The sequence below is a fragment of the Leptopilina heterotoma genome, unplaced genomic scaffold (assembly GCF_015476425.1).
Source record: "Leptopilina heterotoma isolate Lh14 unplaced genomic scaffold, ASM1547642v1 Lhet_68, whole genome shotgun sequence".
Taxonomy (NCBI): Eukaryota; Metazoa; Arthropoda; class Insecta; order Hymenoptera; family Figitidae; genus Leptopilina; species Leptopilina heterotoma.
Genome location: NW_025111157.1, coordinates 4875893 through 4900282, shown reverse-complemented (window position 1 = coordinate 4900282; position 24390 = coordinate 4875893). Strand labels below are relative to the sequence as shown.

General features: G+C 25.0%; 1 protein-coding gene across 1 annotated transcript; it reads right to left on the bottom strand.

The window, feature by feature from the left end:
- Positions 1-505: 505 nt before the first annotated feature.
- LOC122510381 (WD repeat-containing protein 36) lies at positions 506-5723 on the bottom strand. The gene is made up of 3 exons (XM_043624996.1): positions 4007-5723; positions 3503-3771; positions 506-1451 (listed from the first exon to the last, which is right to left on the bottom strand). Exons 1-3 carry the CDS (start codon positions 5535-5537, stop codon positions 585-587), a joined length of 2667 nt encoding a protein of 888 aa, XP_043480931.1. The 5' UTR covers positions 5538-5723; the 3' UTR covers positions 506-584.
- Positions 5724-24390: the final 18667 nt, after the last annotated feature.

The window sequence follows — 24390 nt, the reverse complement described above, 5'->3', positions numbered from 1 at the left end:
GAGACTGTACATAATTGTACAAAATATTAAAAATTTATTCGAACATAGAAACTTAATGTAAAAAAGAAAATGTCTGATAAAATATATATATATTTTTTTCTTGTTATTGTCGGTCTAAAGGGAGAATTAATTTTCTCTCCAAAAGAGTGAAAGAAACAATTTTTCTATTCTTATCATTGTTTTGTGATTTATTTCTAAAAAGAATTACATTTCCGAATGTTTACTAAAACTGTACATATGACTTGAAAAAAGAGATTTTTGTATGGAATAACAAGAGCAGATTTTAGATGAAAATCATTTAGTTCCTTGGGAATGAAGAAAAAAAATGTTTTATGTAGTTTGAAAAAAAAATTTACTTGCTTTTCTTTTTGTACAAAACGTTTTTGTTTTTTTTTGCAAAGTTCTATTTATTGCACAAACGAAAAGAGTAAAAGAGTTATTCGATGATTATGAAATTGTTAAACAATATTGACAGGATACACAAAAATTATTCTTTGAAATAAAATTTTTTTGAAAAATCACAAAAATGTATTTTTTATTTCTATTTACATATATATACAAAATATGTAGTTAAACTTATATTTCTAGACTTTTTTCAAGTGTGCCACTACACTTTGAATATCAAACAATTGTGTTTGTAATTCGATCCAAGTTTTTTCCTGAACTTGTTGCAATTCACACAAGCAGTCATATAATTTTTTATTTTCCGTCAATTCTTCGCCGTGAGTTTTTAAAAATAAACCTAAAAAAGCCTGAGTGAGTTCGAAATATTTCCTGCTCTCGAGTACATTTTGAATCATTTTCATAAATTGAAACATTAATTCAACGGAGCACGATGGATTGTGGGAGAGAGATTGAATTTCAAAATCAATTCCACTGGGACCCATGGACATTAATTTTTCGAAAGCTGTCAAAAAATTGTTATTCTCATTAGTTGAGAGGAGAAATTTACTAAATATGGTGAGATTCTGAAAATCGGAGTGCATTTCAATTTTGTTGCTTTCTTTAGATGTTGTGACATCCGAGAAGTCAAATTTCGGTTCCAGTGATGGTATTGTTGGTAAAAAGAATGGAGCCGCTTCGGGTGCTTTTGGTGGTTCCTTGGGTTTGTTTCTTTTTTTGATAATATCTATATCTAGTAAATTTTTCCATCTTGATTGCGCTAGAGAAGACAATGTTATTAGTTCATTGCTAATTTGCTCAGGTGATTTGTATTCATCGTCCACGTCATTTTCAACTTCCATGATATTTTGTTCTGAATTTGGTTGCAACTCATCCATGCCCGGTAATGGAACAATGGGAACAGGAGCCTCGGAATTAATTGCTTTCAGTGAAACCGGAGTGAAGATTGTTCGATTTACCCATAAGAAAATTCCTAAATAATCAACGTGCACCGTAGCAAGATATTCGCCATTTGGAGAGAAATCCAAACTTATACAAGCTTTTGGAACCTGAAATTTTAAAAATAAAGATTGTAAAATTAAAAATTTATTATTGAGATGAAAAAAAAAATTATCAATTAATCCAAGTCAGGTTTAAAAACTTGAATTATTATCAACATTCTTAATAAAATTCTTGGCAAGAATTCAATCATCTTCAAAAGTAATGAAATTTTTCTCATGAATTCAATCATCTTCAAAAGTAATGAAATTTTTCTCAAGAATTCAATTATTTTCAATATTTTTAATGAAATTATCATAAAAAATTCAATTATTTTTTAAAGCAATAAAATTATTCGCAAAAATTCAATTATTTTCAAAAATAATAAATTTCTTCATAGGAATTCTAATATTTTCAAAATTTTAATAAAATCCTTTGCAAGAATTGAATTATTTTCGTAAGAAATATAATTCTTCGAAAAAATTCAATTATTTTCAAAAATATTAAATTTTTTCTCAGGAATTTAATTTTTTTCAAAATTTTTAATGAAATTCTTGTCAAGAATTCAATTATTTTCGTAAGTAATGAAATTATTCTCAAAAATTCAATTATTTTGATAAATAATAAAATTCTTCATAGAAATTCTATTATTTTCATAAATTTCAGAATTCTTTGCAAGCATTCGATTATTTTTTACAAATGATTAAAATTATTAGCACAAATCCAATTATATAATTTTAAAGTTTTAAAGAATTCGCAAGAATTTCATTTAAATTCAATTATTTTCAAAAAATTTAATTCAATTCTTCGCAAGAATTCAATTATCTTCGTAATAGGTAATGAAACTCTTTGGAAGAATTCAATTATTTTCAAAAATATTAAATTTATTCTGAGTAATTTAATTTCATTCAAAATTTTTAATGAAATTCTTGTTAAGAATTCAATTATTTTCGTAAGCAATAAAATTCTTCGCAAAAATTCAATTATTTTCAAAAACAATAAATTTCTTCACAGAAATTCAATTATTTTCATAAATAATAAAATCCTTCGCAAGAATTCAATTATTTTTACAAATGATTATCTTCGTAAGTAATGAAATTCTTTAGAAGGATTCAATTATTTTCATATATTATTAAAATTATTCGCAGCAGTTCAATTATTTTTTAAGATTTTAATAAAATGCTTGGCAAAAATTCAATTACTTTCGTAAGTAATGAAATTCTTCTGAAGAATTCAATTATTTTCATAAATATTAAAATTATTCGCAGCAATTCAATTATTTTGAATTTTTTCGTAACTAATAAAATTATTCAAAAAAATTCAATTATTTTAAGAAATATTAAAATTATTCGCAAGAATTCAATTATTTTTAAAATTTTTAATGAAACTCTTGTCAAGAATTAAATTATTTTCGTAAGTAATAAAATTATTTGCAAAAATTCAATTATTTTCATAAATAATAAAATTCTTCGTAGGAATTAAATTATTTTGATTTCAATTTTAATTAAAATTCCTCGAAAGAATTCAATTATTTTTAAAAATTGTAATAAAATTCTAGCCAAGAATTAAATTGCTTTTAATTTTATTTTATTAAAATTTCCTAGAAAAATCCAATTATTTTCAAACATTTTTAAAAATAAAATTCTTTACAAGAATTAAATTGATTTCAATACAATTTTTATAAAATTCCTCAAAAGAATTTAATTATTCTTGTCAGGAATTCAATAGTTTTCATACATAATATAATTCTTCGCAGGTATTTAATCATTTTCAATTCAGTTTTAATCAATTTTCTGAATAGAATTGAATTACTTTAATAAATTTTAAGATTCTTTTCGATAGAATTAAATTAATTATCGATAATTTTGATAAACATTCAGTTATTTTTAATATAATTTTAATTAAATTTCAGAAAAGAATTTAATTATTTTCACTATAATTCTAATTAAATTTCTGGAAAGAATTTAATTTTCTTTAAATTCTAAGCAAGAATTAAAATTTTTTCAGAATCAAAATTAGAAAAGTTGCATACATCCAGAAAATAATGATAATTAATTAATATAGATTGAATGAACTTCAACTGATTAATTAATTAGAAATTTATCAATTTGAAATTAATTACCTGGAAAATATCAATTGCCTGGGAAGATGGAATGTCCCAAGTTCTTATCGTTGAATCTCGAGAGGCCGTAATCAGCCACCTTGCGTCAGGACTAAAAGTCGCATCAGTAATAATACTCATATGCCCCTCGAATTTTCGAACAATTCGCCTTGCATTGAAATCAACAATAATTACTGAAAAATCTTGTAATGCCACAGCAAGGAGTGAACTCTCGTCATGTTTCCGTAAAAATTCAACAGGATGGTTCAATTCTAACTTTGCTAATGGTCCTGTAAAAATAACATGTTAATTTACATTCGTACTTTAAAATGAATAATTCATAATATACAAAAGTAAATTTATAAAAATCTTAATAAAATGCAAAATATGTAAATTTATAAAAATTTAAATAAAGTATAAAATAATAGTAATAATAATTTATAATAATATAAATTGTAATAATAATTAATATAATTCATACAATGAATTTTTGATTTAGAAAATTACAAGATGAAAAAAAATTACCCTTGAGAGGTTTAAAAGGCCAAAATTTGAGTAAAGCATCTTTTCCTGCTGTAATGACAAATTGATTTAAATTATCCGCAGTAACTCCCATAATAGATCCAGTGTGTGCACCATCAACCCCATAAGAAGCTCTATGAATTCCCGATTGAATATTAAATCTCTCGACACATCCATTATTATATCCAATAATAACAAAATTACCACAATGCGTTAAATAAACAGTAGTCGCACAAATACTGTGTTTATGTTTAAAATCTTCCGGCAATAATTTATGTTGTCCCATTTTAAGTTTATCATAAGACCAAGTTGTCACCACACCAGTTTCATAATGAACAGCAGCAATATCATCCCACTCCTTCTCTCTCGTCTTCTCCATTGAAAATTCAGTAATATACGGCATTATCAATGGATCCTCGACACTTCTATTCTTTTTCTGCGACGATTTCCTATGATAAGAAGCTCTTCCCAAACTCTTATTAAAAGTCTCAGTTAAAGTGGAAAAAATTCTCAACGATGAATCTTCACCCGATGTTACAACATTATCCCCATCATTTCCATGAAAACGAAGGTATGTCGGTGGTTTCGCGAAACCCTCACGAATTCTCAATAATCTCGCCCCACCGTCGTCTTGATCGAAAATCCATAATTTCAGAGAATTATCAGGCGATGTGGAAATAATCAAAGGCTCATTCGGAAGACAATTTAATCCCGTCACAGCTCCAAAGTGAGCGTTCAATATTTGACTCTCGACTTTTTTTGTATTTAAATTCCAAAGAACAATGTGACCGGATAAACTTCCGGTTGCCATTATTTCATACCCATCACTTCGAAATGTAATACTTGTCACTAATCCCCAGTCTTGTATCAATTCAAAAATACTCTCGTCAACTTCTAAATTATGTAAAATAATTTTCCCACTCGCCAAACCAATCGCAGCGACATGAACAGCCGGTGCTTGTTCTAAAGCCGTTACCGCCGAATTCCATCCTTGGAACTTGTAAATCATCTTCAAAGTTTTAATATTCCATAATTGCAACTCACCCTGTTCGCTGGCAAATAAAATTTTGTTCATATAAGTCGCCGGGTGCATCATTTTCGTTATCTTGAATGACCGATTGCTGAAATTTAATTCAACAATAGAAGTCTCGGATTTAATGTCCCATACCTTGACATTACTGTCCTCGTCAACTGATAATAAATGTGGACCAAAGGGAAGTAAACAATGAACCGTTGATTCGTGTCCCTTGTAATTGTGAACTAATTCATTACCTCGTCGCCAAGCGAATATTTCATTTTCACTCGCGGTGTAGACGTGATAAGTGTCGGCTGCCATACACGTTATGTCCCCAGGATGAGTGCCGGAAACACTCAATAATGTAAAATGAGTAAATCCATAAGTGTGAAAGGATTTTCCCACACAAGTTACTATTAAATTTTCTTTTCTATTTTGTATATATCTTGTCACGTGTGGCACTTCATTGCTAACATAACCTAAGGCACGATTTCTGCAGAATATTTTACTTTGAGACATTTTGCTGGAAATTAATAACTTTATTTATACTATTTTGATACTAAAGCACTTTTTTTCTTAAATTAATACAAAGTTTTAGTTAAAAAGCAGTAAAATTAATAGAATTCACATAATTTTGATATGTTCTAAACGTTCAAAAACACACGTGGTAAACAGTGGATTCACCCGGGTGTATATGAAACACAGAAGGCGTACTCACATTTGAATACTTTGTTCTTTGCTGCCATCTTGCGGTGTTTTTGTGATCTATGGTCCAGTGTCTCTTTCTCACACTCTCTTTCTTCTACAAAAACAGTTTTCTGCGATTCTTTTTAAAAAAGTAATTAATGTAAATAAATAAAAGTAAATACAAAAATGTAAGAACTTTTTATATTTTCTATATTGCGTTTTTAACGTTTTTAAACAATAAGTAGATTTTTAAGAAAATAACCGAGTTTTTGTCCAGTTAGTTCGTTTGTTTCTTTCACAAATTTAAAAAAAAATAGTTTTCTGCGATTCTTTTTAAAAAAATAACAAAGGTAATTAATGCAAATAGAAAAAATTGTAAAATGTTTTTATTTTTGTACTTTTCTTAATCGTAGAATAAATAATCGATACTTTTTAATTTTTTAGAAGTAAAAATACCTAAAATAGGGTTCACATGATTTTAATTGCAAATGCGCCTTAAGGTCCAAAATTTCGACGCTTGACTTCCCAACCCTGCTCTCCCTCCACTTTGCACTCTCATTGCACAAAATAGCGGCTCGACGGCGTCCTCGCTCTGACGAAAACTGACGAAAGATAAAGAAATCTGGGCAAATCCTTTCACATCGGAGGATAATTCCATCGGAAAAGTGCAATCAAGACGCTGAAGTTCATCCCGAAGGTGAGAAAATGGTTATTTTAGACATTTTTAAAGCGTAAATATGTATTTCTTAGGTAAGCATCAGCGTCACAAATGCTTCGTAGCACTTGCGATTTTTCGACAATATTGTATAAAATTGAGCATTTGTTTAGGAAAATAGCACTAAAGTAACATATTTTCAATCGAAATGAGTATTTATTTAGGAACTAAATAGAAATTTTCGGGAATTTGGTGAAAAACGGTAAAATTCACGTTTCGATAAAAGTTAGATTATCATTTTCTGTTTCAGTACATATGAGCTATTTAAAGTATGTTCCCTGTAAAAATAAGCGTCAGGGTAAAAATCAAGCATCAATTTTTGTGATATTTGTCGAACTGAATAATAAATCGAAAGAAATAAAATCAAAAAATAACAATTGTTTGTGTAAAGAAAAATGGCGGACATTACACAGTGAATTCCATAGTTCAGGCAAGCGATGTTCGTAGTTTTTTCAATGGCAGTAAAAATGGTAAAAATGTTTTAATAAGCTTGAAATGAGTAAATCGAATTCTAAATTTGCATTTTTATGAAAAAAGGAATATTTTCCCGTATTAGGATTTGTTCGGCTCTTTATTTTTCCGCATAATGCATTTTACCCAAAGGGCACAATCGTTAGTCAAGCATTTATGTAAATAAGAAGCTTTAGCATCTATAATCCGCGTGAATATACTTTTATTTGCTATTGTGCATTATTGTCAAATAAATACTTGATAATAAGAGACATTATTCGTAATAAAAAATTATTTTTAAATTAATTAAATTTTTATTTTGGTTTTTAGGTTAATTTTTATTTTAAATCATTTTTTAATCTAATTGTTCTTATTTTTAAATTTTTAATTTAATTTTCGAATATATTTCTAATAAATACAGTTCTGTATTTATAATTATTCTTTAACTTCTTTTTTTTCGTCAATTAATTTCCTAATTAATTCACAATATTTACTATAAATTTGACTTAATTGAGAAATATTGAATCTAAAAAATGTCATCTAAAACGGTTTTTAAAATTCTAGGTTGCAGCGCTTGAAATATTTTTCCAGTTCAGTTTATAAATTTAATCTAAGTGTCATATCTTCATAATAAGAGAATATTTGTCTAGGAACGGAACAAATTGATTTCTCCTCCTAATGATTCAAAATTTAGATTGATGATGAAACTCTTTATTATTAAATATATACATTTTTCAATTTTACAGTTGAAATTTAAATTATTCAATTCAAAAGTGCTTCTGAAAATTTTTTTTTCGAAAATATTTATTTTTTTTAATATTTCAAAGATCTTTCTAAAGATGAGAAAAAAAAGAGAATTGTCAAAATTTTGAATTCAGTAGATAAATCATCAACAATTTAGAATTAATTTATGTGTCAATTTAATGTCTAATCTTTTTTCTTCTCTTTTTTGACTAAATGTCCAATTTTTCTCTGAGAGGAAATAAATTAAATTCCTGTCCTCTGCAGTCAAAATACACTGAAAAATATACTGAAATACTTGGCTTTCGTAACTTTCGAATCTTATTAGCATGAAACATGTTATCAATATTATCATCTTTTTTTTTTCTCTAACAATTTTCTTGGTTATTTTATTCAAAATTTTCTACATCCCACACACAGAGACAATGTTACAAAATGTTCCAGAAAAGAAATTTAATGAATTTTTCAATGGATAAATTGTGCAATTTTGAGTAATCAATTATATAGGCTTTATTTTTTATTTTTTCACAATTCTCTATAATTTTATATTATTATATCACTGGGGATAAATTTTCCGTGAATATTTAAATTAGTTGATTCATTGCTTTTTCTTTGCAATATTTTATGGAAAATTTATTATGCAAGTGTTAATCAGTTGTCACTTTCATTGAAGTTTATGAGACGTTGACGAAATTTTAAGTATATTTAATCAAAAATGATTCGATAGTTAATTTAGGTTATTTTTATTTTATTTATTTATGTTTCTAATTTTTTTTTGACGTTCAGATGAATGAAATTTTGTTATTTTTCCTTAAAATTCAATTTTTTATTGTAATAATATTGCGTCATGTATTTAAAAATTAATTATAAAGATTTTAATTGACTAATTTTGATTTTGCTTTTTTTGTTACAGTCAGAATTTTGTGAAAATATTCATATTGAGTGAAAATTTCGTTTGATTGAAAATTCAGAACTCGAGGATCATTTGCATTTGATGTAAATATTATCAGAGACCTCGGATATATATTACGATTTTTTGGAGTTTTTCCTATTTTTCTCGACTAATTTTGAAAAAATGCGATTACATCGACTTTCTTCTCATAAAGGTATTAAAACAAATTATAATGATTATTATTAATAATTAATAATTTTAATTAATTTAATAAATGATTTTTTTAAGAGAATTAAATTTGTGAAATATTTAATTAAACAGTTCGTAAATTAAATTTTTGTAAAATTTTGGACAATTGAATTTTGAAGAATTTCAATTGCAAATTTTAGAAAAAATAATTTAATTTTAAAAAATCTTTAAATAAAAATAAATAAAATTTGTTTCAAAAAATTATAGATACCTAATAGAATAATTTTTAAAAAACTGATTGGCAGGATTTTTACATTGTATTTTAAAATTCAATTATTTTTAATATTTTCAATTATAAAATTTTAAAAATTCAAATTTTGAAGAATTTTGATTGCAAATTTTGAAATCAATTGAATTCTTAAAATTTTAATGAAAAATTCTTCAAATGAAAATATGAAAAAGAAAATTTATAAAAAATAGCTTCAAAAAATTAAAATTCTTTTTCTTTAAGGGCATTTGAAACTTGATGACGTCACACATGCTTTGCACAAACTGAAACGTCATCAAGGTTCAAATGCCCTTAAAGAAAGTGATTCTCAGGATTCTTTGACTCTAATTTTTTTAAATTCAATTTTGAATATTTTCAAATAAATATTTCTGAAAATTCATATTTTAAATAATTTTGATTGTATATTTTGAAATAATAGAATTTTCAAAAATTTTAATAAAAAATCTTCAAATGAAAATATGAAACTCAAAATTTATAAAAATTATAATTCATTTTTTTTAAGTGATTCTCAGGATTCTAATTTTGATTTTGATTCGAATTTTTTAAAATTCAGTTATTTTCAATACTTTTAATTACAAATTTCGAAGAATTTAAATTTTGAATAATTTTAATTGCAAATTTAAAAATAATTGAATTTTCAAAAATTTTAATAAAAGATTTAATGAAAATAGGAAATTAAAAATTTATAAAAAGTAGCTTCAAAAAATTATAATTAAATATTTTTAAAAATGTGATTCTAATTTGTTTTCATTACAACTTTTTAAAATTCAATTAATTTAAATAAATATATCACTTACAAATTTTTGAAAAATCTAATTTTGAAAAATTTTAATTACAAAATTTTCAATAATATTAAATTCTCAAAAATTTAATGAAAAATCTTCGAATGGAAATTTGAAAATATCAAATAATAAAAATTAGTTTCAAAAAATTAAAATAAAATATTATTTAAGAAGTTTTATTATGATTTTGGAGACGACAATAATTTTCAAAATTTCTAATTAAAATTCTTTAAAAAAATTGATTAGTTTTTTAAATTGTACGAAAATTGTACTTAAAAACAGGTAAATTAAATTTTTTTGAGAAATCATGTATTTCATAAATTTTTAATTAAAATTCTGCTAAAACTTGATTATTTTTTTAATATTTTCCAAAAATTTTTGTATAGAATTCAATTATTTTCAAAATAATGTATTAAATTTCAATTATTTTTCAAAAATTATTTAAAAATATTTTTAAAAAACTAATTTTATGAATTTTTGAATTATAATTTGTTAAGGTTTTAAAGAAACCATGAAGGTTTATTGTTTCAATAATTATAAAACATTGAATTTTTGTAATTAAATACTTCAATTCTCAAAGGACTTTCGCAAAATAATTCAAAATAATTTTTTTAGAATAGAAGTTGTTTTAGAAATTTTAGAAAATAATTGAATTTCGCAGGGGGAAAGTAGTAATTTTTAGAAATAGTACTTAAATATTTATTTAACAAAATTATTGAGTTTTTAAATAATTGAATTTAGAAGCCAATGATAGGTCGAGGAACAAACATATCACAAGTACAAAATTCAAAAACAACTCTGAATAAAATGAATGATTTTTGTATCTTTTATCGATTAATTCGACTTTTTTGCGCCTTAAAGTCGATCCGAGTTTTGGTATATTATTAAAAATGGTATCCATAAAAAAAATGCGTCTACCTTTCGTATCTAGTTTTAAAAAATTAGAAAAATTTCGAAACAAGACAAGCGCATCGATCAAAAAATACACCTCCACACGGGCAATCGAAAAATAAAATTTGGAATTAATCAAAAATGCATCAAATAAAGATAAATGTATACGAAACGAGTCGAATATCTTATATAATTAGTAACCAGAAGCTATGAAAAAAAGGAATATGTAAATTTTTTTCTGTCGAAAGCTTAATTAATCTGAGTGTTGTCTTGTATATAACGACGAAGAATCACAGCTCGCATCCCATTTTGGGATGGAGTGAATGGAAGCGGATTTCGTAAGAGAGCGCGCAGATACGATATATACGTGGTAGTATAAACTTAAGTAATTTGAAATTTTTTTTTTCTTTCTTTCTTTTTACTCAACAGCAGTGTTAGCATTGAAGGCAATATACGCTGGTCACCAATAAAATAACAGTCTCGGCAGAAAAGATATTGCGCCAGGAACTCTTGACTGCCGCCTTGATGATTTTCACAACACTGTCTGGACCGACATGCTCGTGTCGCGTGGGCGACCGGAAACCGTTCCTTCCTACCGTCTTTGGCGTAGGTTCTCCAGTGATGTAGGAGACAAGCAGGAAGGGGGATAGGAATATGGCAAGGAGTATATGTTTGAGAGGTGAGTGCGGAGGATGAGGAGAGGAGAACATGAAGAAGGAATATAGAAACATGACCGAAAAGGAATAAAAAAAAAAAGAAAAAAATGATTTCTTGATTTTGACATCGGGTACCAATGTCCGAAAAATTACAATTCATTATTGGGAGGAGGAGGAGGAGGAGGGCAATGAAACTAGAGAGAGAGAGAGAGAGAGAGAGACGAGGTCGAAACTAGAAGGAAGGGCCAGGAACTCCTTTAACTTCATGAATGTATGTAGAAAGGTGATGACCTCGATCCTACGCGGCGCACGCCGTTCTCGCCTTCTCGCTCTTACTGAACTGGCCTGCCCACGCTTGCCCTTCTGTCAATTATATTTACTATTTCATTCATACTGGACTGGTCCACACAGTGCCCATTCAAGCGCGCGAGCCCATGGCCCAACGAGAGAAAACATGAGATAAATAGAAGTCTTATTTACCATTAAATGTGCACGCGCGAATAAAATTTATACAGAGGAGGGGAAGGGGACACACACTTTGGTTGGGGAAAAATAATTTGTCCCTGATGGAAAGTGCAAAACCCGCTGGCATCGAGTCCATCTATGGAGATACATACTTCGCAATCAATAATATTCATTTCCTGCGAAAAGAAAAGATCGATGACGTTATAATTAAGATGCTGGTGAAATCTATTTTGATTATATATATTTAACGACAACGTTTCACTTCAACGCAACACTTTTATTGCTTTGACAATTTTTTTCTTCCTTTTTTTCTTTTCAATTTTCAAGTGTTTCACTTTTTTTTTATTGGTCGATTAACTTTACTGCTAATTAATTGATGTTTAATTAGTGGCATATTAATTAAATGACGTCACTTCATTTAGTAGCTAAATGATTCATTGATATTTAATTACTGGCTAATTAATTACCGACTAATTATTTAATTGATGATTAATTAGTGGCTAATTGATTAATTCGTATTTAATTAGCAGCTTATTAAATAAATGATACTTCATTAGAGGCTAAATGATTAATTGATATTTAATTACTGGCTAATTAATTAACAACTAATTAATTACTTGTTAATGAATTACCGACTAATTAAGTACTGGCTAATTAATTAGTAGCTATTTGACAATTAGCCATTAATTATACTGCCAATTAATTAATAATGAATTGTTGGATATTTAATTAATTTATGTTTAATTAGTGGCTAATTAATTAGGCTAATTAATTTAAAGTTAATTAGTGCCTAATTAGTTGCTATTTAACTACTGATTAATTTACTAATCGACAATTAATTAGTTGTTTGCTTTTTTGTTTCTTAAGTTTTTTTTAATAATTTCTCCTTTTAAATATTTTCAATTTGAAAATTAATGTATTGAAAATCATCGAATTGTTGCATAGATTTTTATCAAAAAATTTGATAATAATTGATTTCCTTCGAAGAATTTTATTATTTATAGGAAACTAATATTGAATTCTCGAGAAGAATTTTGTTAACATTTTTTGAAACTTATATATAATTAAATTCTTTTTGAAGAATTTCTTTGAAATTTTTTTAAATAATGGTTATTTTTTAATAACTTTAATTAAAAATTTTGAAAATAATTCAATTTTATGAACAATTTTAGACAATAATTGAATTCTTTCGTGAAATTTTTTTGAAAATAATTGAAATTTTGAAAAGATTTTACTGTTAAAAAAAATAATTGAATTATTTTGAAGGATTTATTCAAATTTTAGAAAATAATTAAATTCTTTTGAAAAATTTTATAACGAATTAAGAAAAAAATGGAATTCTTTCGTGAAATTTTTTTGAAAAAAATTGAAATTTTGCAAAGATTTTACTATTTAAAAAAATAATTGAATTGTTTCGAAGGATTTCTTCAAATTTTAGAAAATAATTGTATTCGTTTGTGAAATTTTATTAAAATTTTGTTTAATAATAATTGAATTTTTGCAAAAAATTGTACTATTTATAAAAATAATTGAATTCATGCGAAAAATTTTATTAAAATTTTTGAAATTAATAAACAAGAATAATTAATTAGTAAATTAGTTAGTAATTTAATTTTTGTAAAGTTTGAATCTGAAATTATTCAAAAATTCATATTTTATCGTTTTAAATCTAAAAAATTAGTGGAGGATAATTTTTTTGGTTTATTTAAAAAAAAGTTTAACAGGGCTGACACAGGTCAGAGAAATGTCAGGGAATTTTATCAAAACTACTGCAAAAGGTATAATATCACTAAAAATGACGAAGAAATTTCTAATTTTTTTTGTTCAGGAAACTGAAAATATTAAAAACTTTTAATTATAATTAGAAAAATTTAATTCTTCTTGAATTTTGGTTTTCGTTTACCTTATAAATATTAAAATTACCAAGAATTGAAATACAAAACCTAAAATTTTTTCGATTTCTGACAATAATTGAATTTTACAGAATATGAAATTGAATTTATTTCTTGAAAAGCATACAGAAAATCAAAATTCAAGAATTAAAAAAATTCATAAAAATAATACTTATTTATAATTATTAATATTTATGAATTATTTAGACTATAATTTACTTGAAAATTGAAAAACTAATTGAATCTTGTAAGAATTGGAATTGCAATATTTTTATGAATATAGTTGAATTTCAGAAAGTTTTAGATTTTGAAATTTATGAAAATCTTAATTTAATGTGGAAAAATAATAACGATTAAATATATTTTTTTAAAATTATTGTTATTTTTAGACATAGAAATTCAGAAAATAATTTAATTTTGTAACAGTTGCTTTTGCAGTTTTCATAAATAATTGAATATCAAAAAGTTTTTAATTTGAAATTTGTTAAAATCTTAATTCGCATGAAAGAATAAAAATGATTAATTATTAAATATTTATTTTTAAAAAAATTGATATTATTATAGTGAATCAGAATATTTTTAGGATCAGGGAAAAAGTCGTAATTTTGTCTGGAAATAAGGGAAAATTATTTTTAAAAAAATCAAATTTTTGTGATAATCCTGTTTAATCATTTTGTTTAAAATGTTTGAGTCAATTTTATAATTAAGAGATTTGATGAGAAATTATAAAATCAAGAAGAAATTTAAAAATAAAAGAAAGTTGAAAGAAAAGTTTTTTTTTATGTTTTTTTAGTGTGTTTTTAAAAAGGATTTTTGTAATTTCGAAATATCTTTAAAACATTTATGAATCATTTTTGCAAATAAAAAAAAAAGAAGAGAAAAAAAACAAGTTTCTTTATACAAAAATGCAAAAGTCACAATGAGATTTTCTCAATCGCATTTGCAAACTTTTTTATTTGATTCTAAATTTATCTCTGATTTAATCGTATTCAACCAAATGCGACTTATACATTCAAAAGATTATTCCCGTCTTTCGATATATTTCATTCGCATTAGAAAGTATTAAAGCTTTTTTGATTTGTATAAGAGACCAAATACAAAACGTAAAATTTATTTAGAAATTGTTTATAAATATAAATTTTAATTCAATTCTTTTTTATTATTTTTTTTATTCAATTATATTTTTATTTAATTATTTTTTCTATTGAATTTTTTTTATTTAATTATTTTTTCTATTGAATTTTTTTTATTGCGATTTTTATTTATTATTTTTATATTCTATTTTTCAATTGTTTTCTTTATTTGTCAATTTTTATTTTTTCCTGCTCTTTTCTAAAAATGGAAAATTGGAGAAGAGAAGAGAAAAAAATGGACAATTTTTCTGATTGAAAGATTGATTTAATTATTTATGGCAGAGATCTAATAAAAAATACACATTCATTAAAAAAAAGGAGACCAACAAACAAGATTAACAAGTGGAAGAAACCATTTTTAGAAAGCTGATATGTGTTGTAATATTTATTTGAATGTCAAGCGTCACTCCTCCGATGATAATTAAGAATCGCGTTAGCAAGTAGTCGAAAATGTCTCATTTTGTGATGGTGGACAGGTCCAGTTAATTAACTACAGTTACAAATTTTGTCTCTTATTATAAATGTTGGATCTTAATTCGATATTTTTTTTTTATTTTCAAAACTTCTTAGAAAGATAATTGGAATATAGAATGACTATTCATATATTAAACCTTGTAATTTAATTTAATTATAATTTAAATTTTTTGAATTTCAGATGCTGATTGTGGATAAGAAAACGAAATCGTTATCCCTTTTTTTCGTGGAAAGGATTTCTTTGGGCGTGAAGGAAAAAAAGGAAACTTGGCAAATTAATAAAGGTATTTAATTGTCTTAATTTTTCTATTTTCTAATTTGCGGAAATTGGCGAAATTTGACTTTTTTCCTTTTGGTTCCACAGGGCGAATTGCCGTTGATCGCCGCGTCTCCCCCGGAGAAGGACATTCGAATGTGGGAGGGATAGTTTCCGGTCGCCCACGCTTCATCCACGACAACCACTTGGCTTGTAACTTGCAGGGACGAGACTCTTTGCGAGACTGACTCGAGTGAATATGTCGTTCAATATATACGCAACGCAAGAAGTGAAACGTATGGTATGTACTTGCGGTATTCTCCTCCATTCAAGCATTATATTCATTTTGCTTGCTTACTTATTACGAGCACTGCCCTTAATGAGCTCGAGCAAGCAAACTGGCGATTAAAAATAGTAATGACGTCTGTCCTACTGCGCGATCGAAACCCCAGGTACCTATGAGTATTATACACTTGATTCTCCTGGGACTATATATGTAAGACTCTCCACACATCATTTCTTGACGTGTTGCAAATCTCTCCATTTTTTATTAGAAGACAAATCAGCTTGAGAAATTATCAATTTTTCCACTTGAGAGGAGATAATTTTATTACCTTGGAAAAGTATATGTATTGGAAATAATATGATGAAAAGTATTATAAGTAATTATGATTTAAAATAATAATTTTCCGATTAAGAATAATCGGAAAATTCCATTTTAGGAGAATTACATTATAGGATTGCGACAAGTCAAGGAAAATTGGGAAATTCAGGGAAAAGTTAGAGGATTTGAAATTAGTCAGGAAAATCAGGGAAAAGTCGGAATTTTATGAACAGTACTGAAAAAATAACAAAATTGTAGAATTACTACGAAAATTCTATTTTTTTATGTTTTAAAAATATTTTTGATAAAGAAAAATTTCAATTTCTCATCCTTGAATTTTTTTTTACTTTAAAAAGTTTTGAGTCGCAATGAACTTTAAAACAATGCCGCCTTAGATTTTTCTTATTTCTGTAAAGAATTTAATTTTAAATAATTCTAGAATAATTTTCTCACAATTAATTAATTTTATTTACTTAACTTAAAGAAGATTTTTTAGTGGACAAAAGTTTCAATTATCGCAAATAATTAAATTTTTGAAGGTTTTAATTTTATTAAAAATTAAAATTCTGAAAAAATTGTGTTTCTAAGAAATTTTAATTCAATTGTTTAAAAATACTTGATTCTTTAAACAATTTTATTAAAAACTTATAAAATTAATTTAGATTTTGTGTCTATTAAAAAAAATTATTTTTTCTTAATTTTATTAAAAAATATTAAAAAATAATTTAATTTGTGAAAGAAATACATTAAAAATTTTAATCTCAAAGAGTTGTATTTAAAATTATTTAATTACGAATTAGTTACAATTTTTTTTAAATTGGCTGATATAATTGAAATTGTCTAAAATTCTTTTGAAAATAATTGGATTTTTTGAGAATTTTATTGACATTTTTAAAAATAATTGGATTTTTTAAGAATTTTATTGAAATTTTTAAAAACAATTGAATTTTTCAAGAATTTTATTAAAATTCTTGGAAGCAATTGAATTTTTAAGAATTTTATTGAAATTTTTAAAAACAATTGAATTTTTCAAGAATTTTATTAAAATTCTTGGAAGCAATTGAATTTTTAAGAATTTTATTGAAATTTTTAAAAACAATTGAATTTTTTAAGAAGTTTATTGAAATTTTAGAAGCAATTGGATTTTTTAAGAATTTTATTGAAATTTTTAAAAACAATTGAATTTTTAAGAATTTTATTAAAATTCTTGGAAGCAATTGAATTTTTAAGAATTTTATTGAAATTTTTAAAAACAATTGAATTTTTTAAGAATTTTATTGAAATTTTAGAAACAATTGGATTTTTTAAGAATTTTATTGAAATTCTTAGAAGGAATTGAATTTTTAAGAATTTTATTGAAATTCTTAGAAGCAATTGAATTTTTAAGAATTTTATTGAAATTCTTAGAAGCAATTGAATTTTTAAGAATTTTCAGGGTGGGCACATGTCAGTAAAGTCAGTAAAGTCAGAGAAATGTCAGGAAAAAAAATATTTTGTCAGTAAAGTCAGGGAAATGTCAGGAAAAAAATTTTTTGTCAGTAAAGTCAGGGAAATGGCAGGAAAAATTTTTTTGTCAGGGCAATTAAAGAAGAAGGGAAATGTCAGGAAAAAAAATTTTTTTGTCAGTAAAGTCAGGGAAATGTCAGGAAAAATTTTTTTGTCAGAGCAATTAAAGAAATTAAGACGGTCATGCAATACATTTTTGAATTTCTTAAGAATTTTATTGAAATTTTAGAAACAATTGGATTTTTTAAGAATTTTATTGAAATTTTAGAAGCAATTGAATTTTTTTAAAATTTTATTGAAATTTTTAAAAAGAATTTAATTTTTTAAGAATTTTATTGAAATTTTTAAAAACAATTGAATTTTTCAAGAATTTTATCGAAATTTTTAAAAATAATTGAATTTTTTAAGAATTTTATTGAAATTTTTGAAAATAATTAGTCAGAAAAATGAGGAATTTTTGTTAAAGGTTAAAAAAAGTTGTAATTTTTAGTAATAATTTAATTTCAGTTTAAATACTGATATTTTTGAAAATTTTAATTGATTTGAAGAAATTGATAATAATTCAATATTTATTTAATAAACTTCTCAGGTGTTGAATATTTTTATGTTAAATTATAAAAAAGATCAGTTTTTAGAAAATTTTATTCAATTTTTGAAGATACTTGAATGTTTAAAAATATTTGATTAATAAATTATCAATTTACTTGAAATTTTTCAAATTTCAATTCATGTGAAAAAATCACTAGTTATTAAATATTTATTTAGAAACTTATTTAAGTTTTTAGTAATCTTATTTAAAATTTTGAATAAATTTCTGTGAAATTTTAATTTGATTAGTAAATTTTGGGAAATCGAATTAAATATATTTAAGAATTTAAATTGAAGAATTTCATTAGTTTTAAAAAAATCGAATTTTGGAAGAATTTTCATTTGATTATTATAAATAAAAATAAAATTCTTTGGAAATTTAGTTTTTTTTTAACAATATTATTGTTAAATAATTGAATATTAAATGAAACAGAATTGAATAAATTCAAATGTCGTTCTTTAGTATAAAATGCAGCATCGAAAAGAATTTAATTTCTAATAAGTTTTACATTAACAGTTTTTAATCTAATTTGTTAATTTTAGAAAGATTTAAATTTTAAATTTTTTTTTAATTGAAAAAGTTTACAGAATTAAATGTTTGCTGCTAAATATTATCTACTCTTACAATTGAGAACTATCCCTTTGAATATTTTTATAGGTTTAAGGAAAGAAAAATAAATTTTGATTTTGTCACTCGGAAAAATCAAAATTCTGTTTGAAAGTCTGTCCCTAAAAGTTCTGAATGTTCAAAATGATCGACATTTATTCGTCTTCTTCGAATTAAAATTTTGCAATAATATTGCATCACGTGTTAAACAAATAAATTATAAAGATTCTAAATATTTATTTTTGTTTTTCATTTTTGTAAGACAGTAATTTTTTGAAAAATATTTATATTGGCAGAAAATTTCTTTCATTTGAATGTTCTGAGCGTTCGGGAAAAAGTTCAGAAAAATTCTGAAAGTCAGGAAAAATTTCGCGAAGAAGGAATTGTTTTGTGATCAACTTTGTAGAAATAGGGGACAAGCGAAAATAAATTTTTGTGACAACACTGATTTTTCTGAATAATTTATTTCGAAGAATTGGAAAATAATAATTCGGGAAGAAGGAATGGTTTTGTGGTCAACTTTGTAAAAATAGGGGAAAAGAGAAAATAAATTTTTGTGTCAACCCTGATTTTTCAGAATAATTTATTTTGAAGAATTGGAAAATAATCGCTGTATTGTTTTTCAGGAGAGAGGAGTCTATTAATCTTGATGGATTAGATATTTTTTCCGTCATTTCAAAATTGATGAAGGGAGAAATGAAGAAAGGAGTTAAAGAAGAAAAAAGGGGACTAGGGGCAAATCTTTCTCGCTCTCCTCTCTCTTTCCTGGAAGAAAAAGAGATTGACTGGCGCTAAAAGTTGAGCAGCTCATCGCATCGCATCCCCGAGTGTCTCCTGGATCATGGATGCAAATACGGGCACCTGAGATGAGCGCGCGCGAATCGCGCCACGCCGTTGAATATATATTATCTAGACACGCAGTAATATGGGTAGGTAACTGAAGGAAGGTGGGTTGGGCCGCACCCTGTTTCTCAAGCATCCACCAAGGTGCACGTAGCGTATGTACATGCATATATACACGCCAACACAAACGGCTGGTGTGCGGTGCGTTGCTACGCACACTGGTGAACGCACGCGACGCGCGCGCTCGAGCCAAGAGATCGAGATGCGAGGTGAACGCCCCCCGCAATATCTTAAATCCGAACCAAGGTGTGAGTGTGTGTTGTTGTCTGTTCGCGCAGGTGAGCACGTGTGTGACTGTTACATGTATCAAAACCCTTGGCTCCACCAGAGGTATATCTCTCTCGCTCGTTTCAATCCTTATGTCTGCCTCTATATATATGTGTACGTGTTTGTATGCGTATATATGCAACTCAAGAACCTCGCAGGACTCGTCTAGGTGGTAGACCGGGCCTGTCCAGTTTTCCCGTGGGAACAATGCTCCATGGGTTATAATAACAATGGTCACGGGCGTGGGAGATGGTTCGATCTTTATTTACCTCTTTTTTTTCTTTCCTACTCTCTCTCTCTCCCCCCGCATTCGCTTTTATTTATTTCTCCGTCTTCTTCTTCTTTACTTCCCCCCTTGGTTTTTCGTATATATTTCGTATACTGAAAATTAAATTGTTTTTCGATGCGAGACTTGAAAAAGAAACTTTGTCACCATGGGGAGGAGAATTTAATTTTTTTTTTTTTTTTTGCACAGGGATTTAGACTGATTTCGAGAAACGAAACCAGTGAGTCAGGAAGCTCGCTGGATTTCTTTCTTGATCCATAAATTCTTACTTCATTTATGTATGATAAATCAGTGGTTGACAGCAGTTATGGAGAATGTCGTTTAGGCGACTATAAGAGCATTACTTTGGAATTTTATTTTATTTTTTGATTTTGCATAATACCATCGAAGTCCAAGGAATTGATGGTGATTGGGAATGAATGAATTGGAAAATTTGAAAATTAGACTAGAGTTTAAATTTTTTTTAATTCAAATTTGAATTTAATTTTTCCGATGAATTCTTTACTGAAAAATTTAGAATTTAGAAAATTGAGAATTTAGAGAACTGAAAATTTAGAATTTAGAAAATTGAGGATTTGGAGAACTGAAAATTTGGAAAAATAGAATATTTTCGAAATTAAATTAGCTGGTTCTAAAAATTGAAAAATTTAAATTAGTGAAATTTAACGTGGAAAGTGGAAAAAAAGAAATATAAATTATAAAATTAGCATTTATTTGTTTTTGAAAGAGCTTAATTGGTAAATTTAAATAAATAAAAGACCGTTGAAAATTTATAAGAAAACTTTTTATTGAATATAAAATTGATAAAGATATCTTTATATTTTTATTACAGACGCTGAAACGATGAGATGAAGAAATTAAATTTTGAGAGAATGCCATATTCCACTTGAGGCAGAGGAAGATGTAGATCTTGAAACCGAAACTAAATAAGAACGAGCTTTTCAGAAAACCCTTTTCGAAAATTAATAAACATGAGGATCCTCTTTTTCGAAAGCTGTTCGTTGACATTGTATATTTGGGGACCAGAAAATCAATAAGGTAAATTCAATATCAAAATATTTTAGAAATTTATTTTTTAGTAATATTAGTAAATATTATTCTTTTCATTATTTTTATTATTATTATTATTATTATTATTATTATTCTTATTACTTTTATTTTTATTAAATATTCTCACTAACAAATGTTGCGCACGCTAGCGCGCGAAACGCGATACCTAGTATATTATAATTATGCAAATTAAAAAATTTTTTATTTTCAAATATCAACTTCAAATCTTAAATAATTTCTGATTCAAGATTTAAAATATTCACTCATTAACTTATTCATAATTATTATTATTTATTGTTTTCTATAATTTTAATCAAATTTTCGCATAGGAATTTAATTATTTTCATTATAATTTTAATCAAATTCTTCGAAATAATTTAATTACTTTCAAAACTTTTACTAAAATTATTCGCAAGAACTTAATTATTTTTAACACTTTTAATACAATATTTAGAAATAATTCCATTATTTTGTAAAATTTTATTAAAACTCCATTGAAAATAATTGAATTATTTCGAAGAATTTTATTTTTATTTTGAATTATTTTCTGAAAATAAAAATCTTCGCAAGGATTCAATTACTCTTATATAAATAATAAAATTCTTGGCAGGAATTCAATTATTTCCAATAAATTTTGAATCAAATTTTTCGAAATAATTTAATTATTGTCAAAATTTTAAACAAATTTTTAATTAAATTTCTGAAAAGAATTCAATTATTTTAAAAAACTTTATTAAAACTTTATTGAAAATAATTCAATTATTTCGAAGAATTTTGTTATTATTTTTCAATTATTTTCTAAAATTTTTTAAAAATTCTTCGCAAAAATTCAATTACTCTTTTTTAAACAATAAAATTCTTCGCAGGAATTCAATTATTTACAATAAAATTTTAATCGAATTCTTCGAAATAATTTAGCTATTGCCAAAAATTTAAATAAATTTCTTCGCAAGAATTTAATTATTTTCAATAAATTTTTAATTAAATTTCTGTAAAGAATTTAATTATTTTTAACAAATTTAATAACATTCTTCGAAATAATCCAATTATTTTAAAAAAAACTTTATTGAAAATAATTGAATCATTTTAAAGAATTTTGTTATTATTTTTCAATTATTTTCATATGTCAATTATTTTCTCAAATTTTTTAAAATTCTTCGCAAAAATTCAATTACTTTTTTATAAATAATAAAATTCTTTGTAGGAATTCAATTATTTTCAATGAAATTATAATTAAATTCTTTCAAATAATTTAATTACTTTTAAAACTTTTACTAAAATTATTTGCAAGAACTTAATTATTTTCAATAAATTTTTAATCCAATTTCTTGAAAGAATTTAATTATCATTATTAACAATTTTAATAAAATTCATCGAAATAATTGAATTATTTCAATGAATTTGATTTTGATTCTTAAATTATTTTCTAAAATTTTTTAATATCTCTTAGAAAAAATTCAGTTATTTTCAAAAATTTTAATAAAATTTTTCGCAGAAATAGTTTTTGATTTTAATAGAAGCAATAATATGAAAATAAAAACTAAAGTAAATGGACTTTTTATTATAGTATTTTTGCGGATGTTAATTGAGATATTAGTTTGATGATTAACATCTTAAATTGTAAAATTAATTGTGTTCCCTGAAAGAGTATTTGAAAAAAGAAACAAAAGACTATAAAAAATTAGTATACGGTGGTCTGCGAAAGGGTTAAAATGTAATTAAAATAAAGTACCTTAGAGACCACCCAATTTTTTTTTCATTCATTGGAATTATTATGTGAAACAAAGTTGATTTTTTGTACTTTTTTTACCTAATTAAAAAATTTAAGTAATTAGATTAGTTATTGGTTGAATTAAATGCTTCTAAATAATTTAAATAATTGTTTAAATGTTTGTCCATTAGGCCAAACAAATAAGTCGAAGATTTTTATTATTTAAATTATATGGATTTTTTAAAAAAAAATTCTTTTAATAATAATAATAATAATAATAATAATAATAATAATAATGTACTTGTGGTATAATAATATTAATAATAAAACTTAATCGTAGTATAATAATGATAATAAATATAATGATTTATTGAATCGTACTGAAAAGTAGCACCAATAGAATTTGAATAAATTAAGTGAAACTTAAAAATTATTTACTCGATGATTGCTATAAACTTAATGTGACAGTAATTTAACGTATCTGATGCCTTTTAAACTAAATGTTAATGAAAAAGAAGCTTAAAAAACAAATAAAAATAAAATTCAAAATGCCAAAAGGTAATAAAAAGAAAACACTTAAAGAAAATAAAACTAAAAATTTAGACATCACGCAACTGTGATTTTTTGTTGTTGTTGTTGCTGTTGAAAATGTGTGCCTTTAATGCTAGGAGAAAATTAAATCGTTTAATATAGCTTTTTCTGTCGTTTTATAGAATCGTATAAAAGTATTAAAAATGATATATTTCGAAAACAACATTTTTATGTTGTTTTTTTATGGTGATCTTAGTCACATTATATAAGTACTGTTAAGGTTCTCTTTGAAGAACCAATAGATAGGATCGTTTATGAGCCTCTATCCTTTTTCTCTTTAAGAAAGTTTTCAAGGCATTATGAAACTTTAATGATCCTTAATGATCTTTATTCACATTTATCGAACCCATTATTAACTTTTATCAAATTTAACAATGAGTTTACAGACTGGAAAAAAATGTTAATTCAAATTAATTGGCTTTCGAGGAGTAAATTTTTTTTCATTTAGTTTATTTTTTGAAAACAGAAGTTTTTTATTTTCCTTTTTTATTCTCTTCTTTTTCTTTTTTATTCTGTTTTATTCTCTTCTTTTTCTTTTTTGCCTCCTTATTCTTCCTCTAAGTTTCATTTATATTTTATTTTTTAAAGAATTGGTTTGATAAATTTTTGACGTACACTTAATCCGATTTGAATATAATTTACGTCAATTATAATCTTAATCGAACTATTACCCCGTGTGTGTGTTATATTTTATCATTTCGCATACTATTTATTTAATCTTACAAAGTGGAAGCTGCGCGAAGGAGA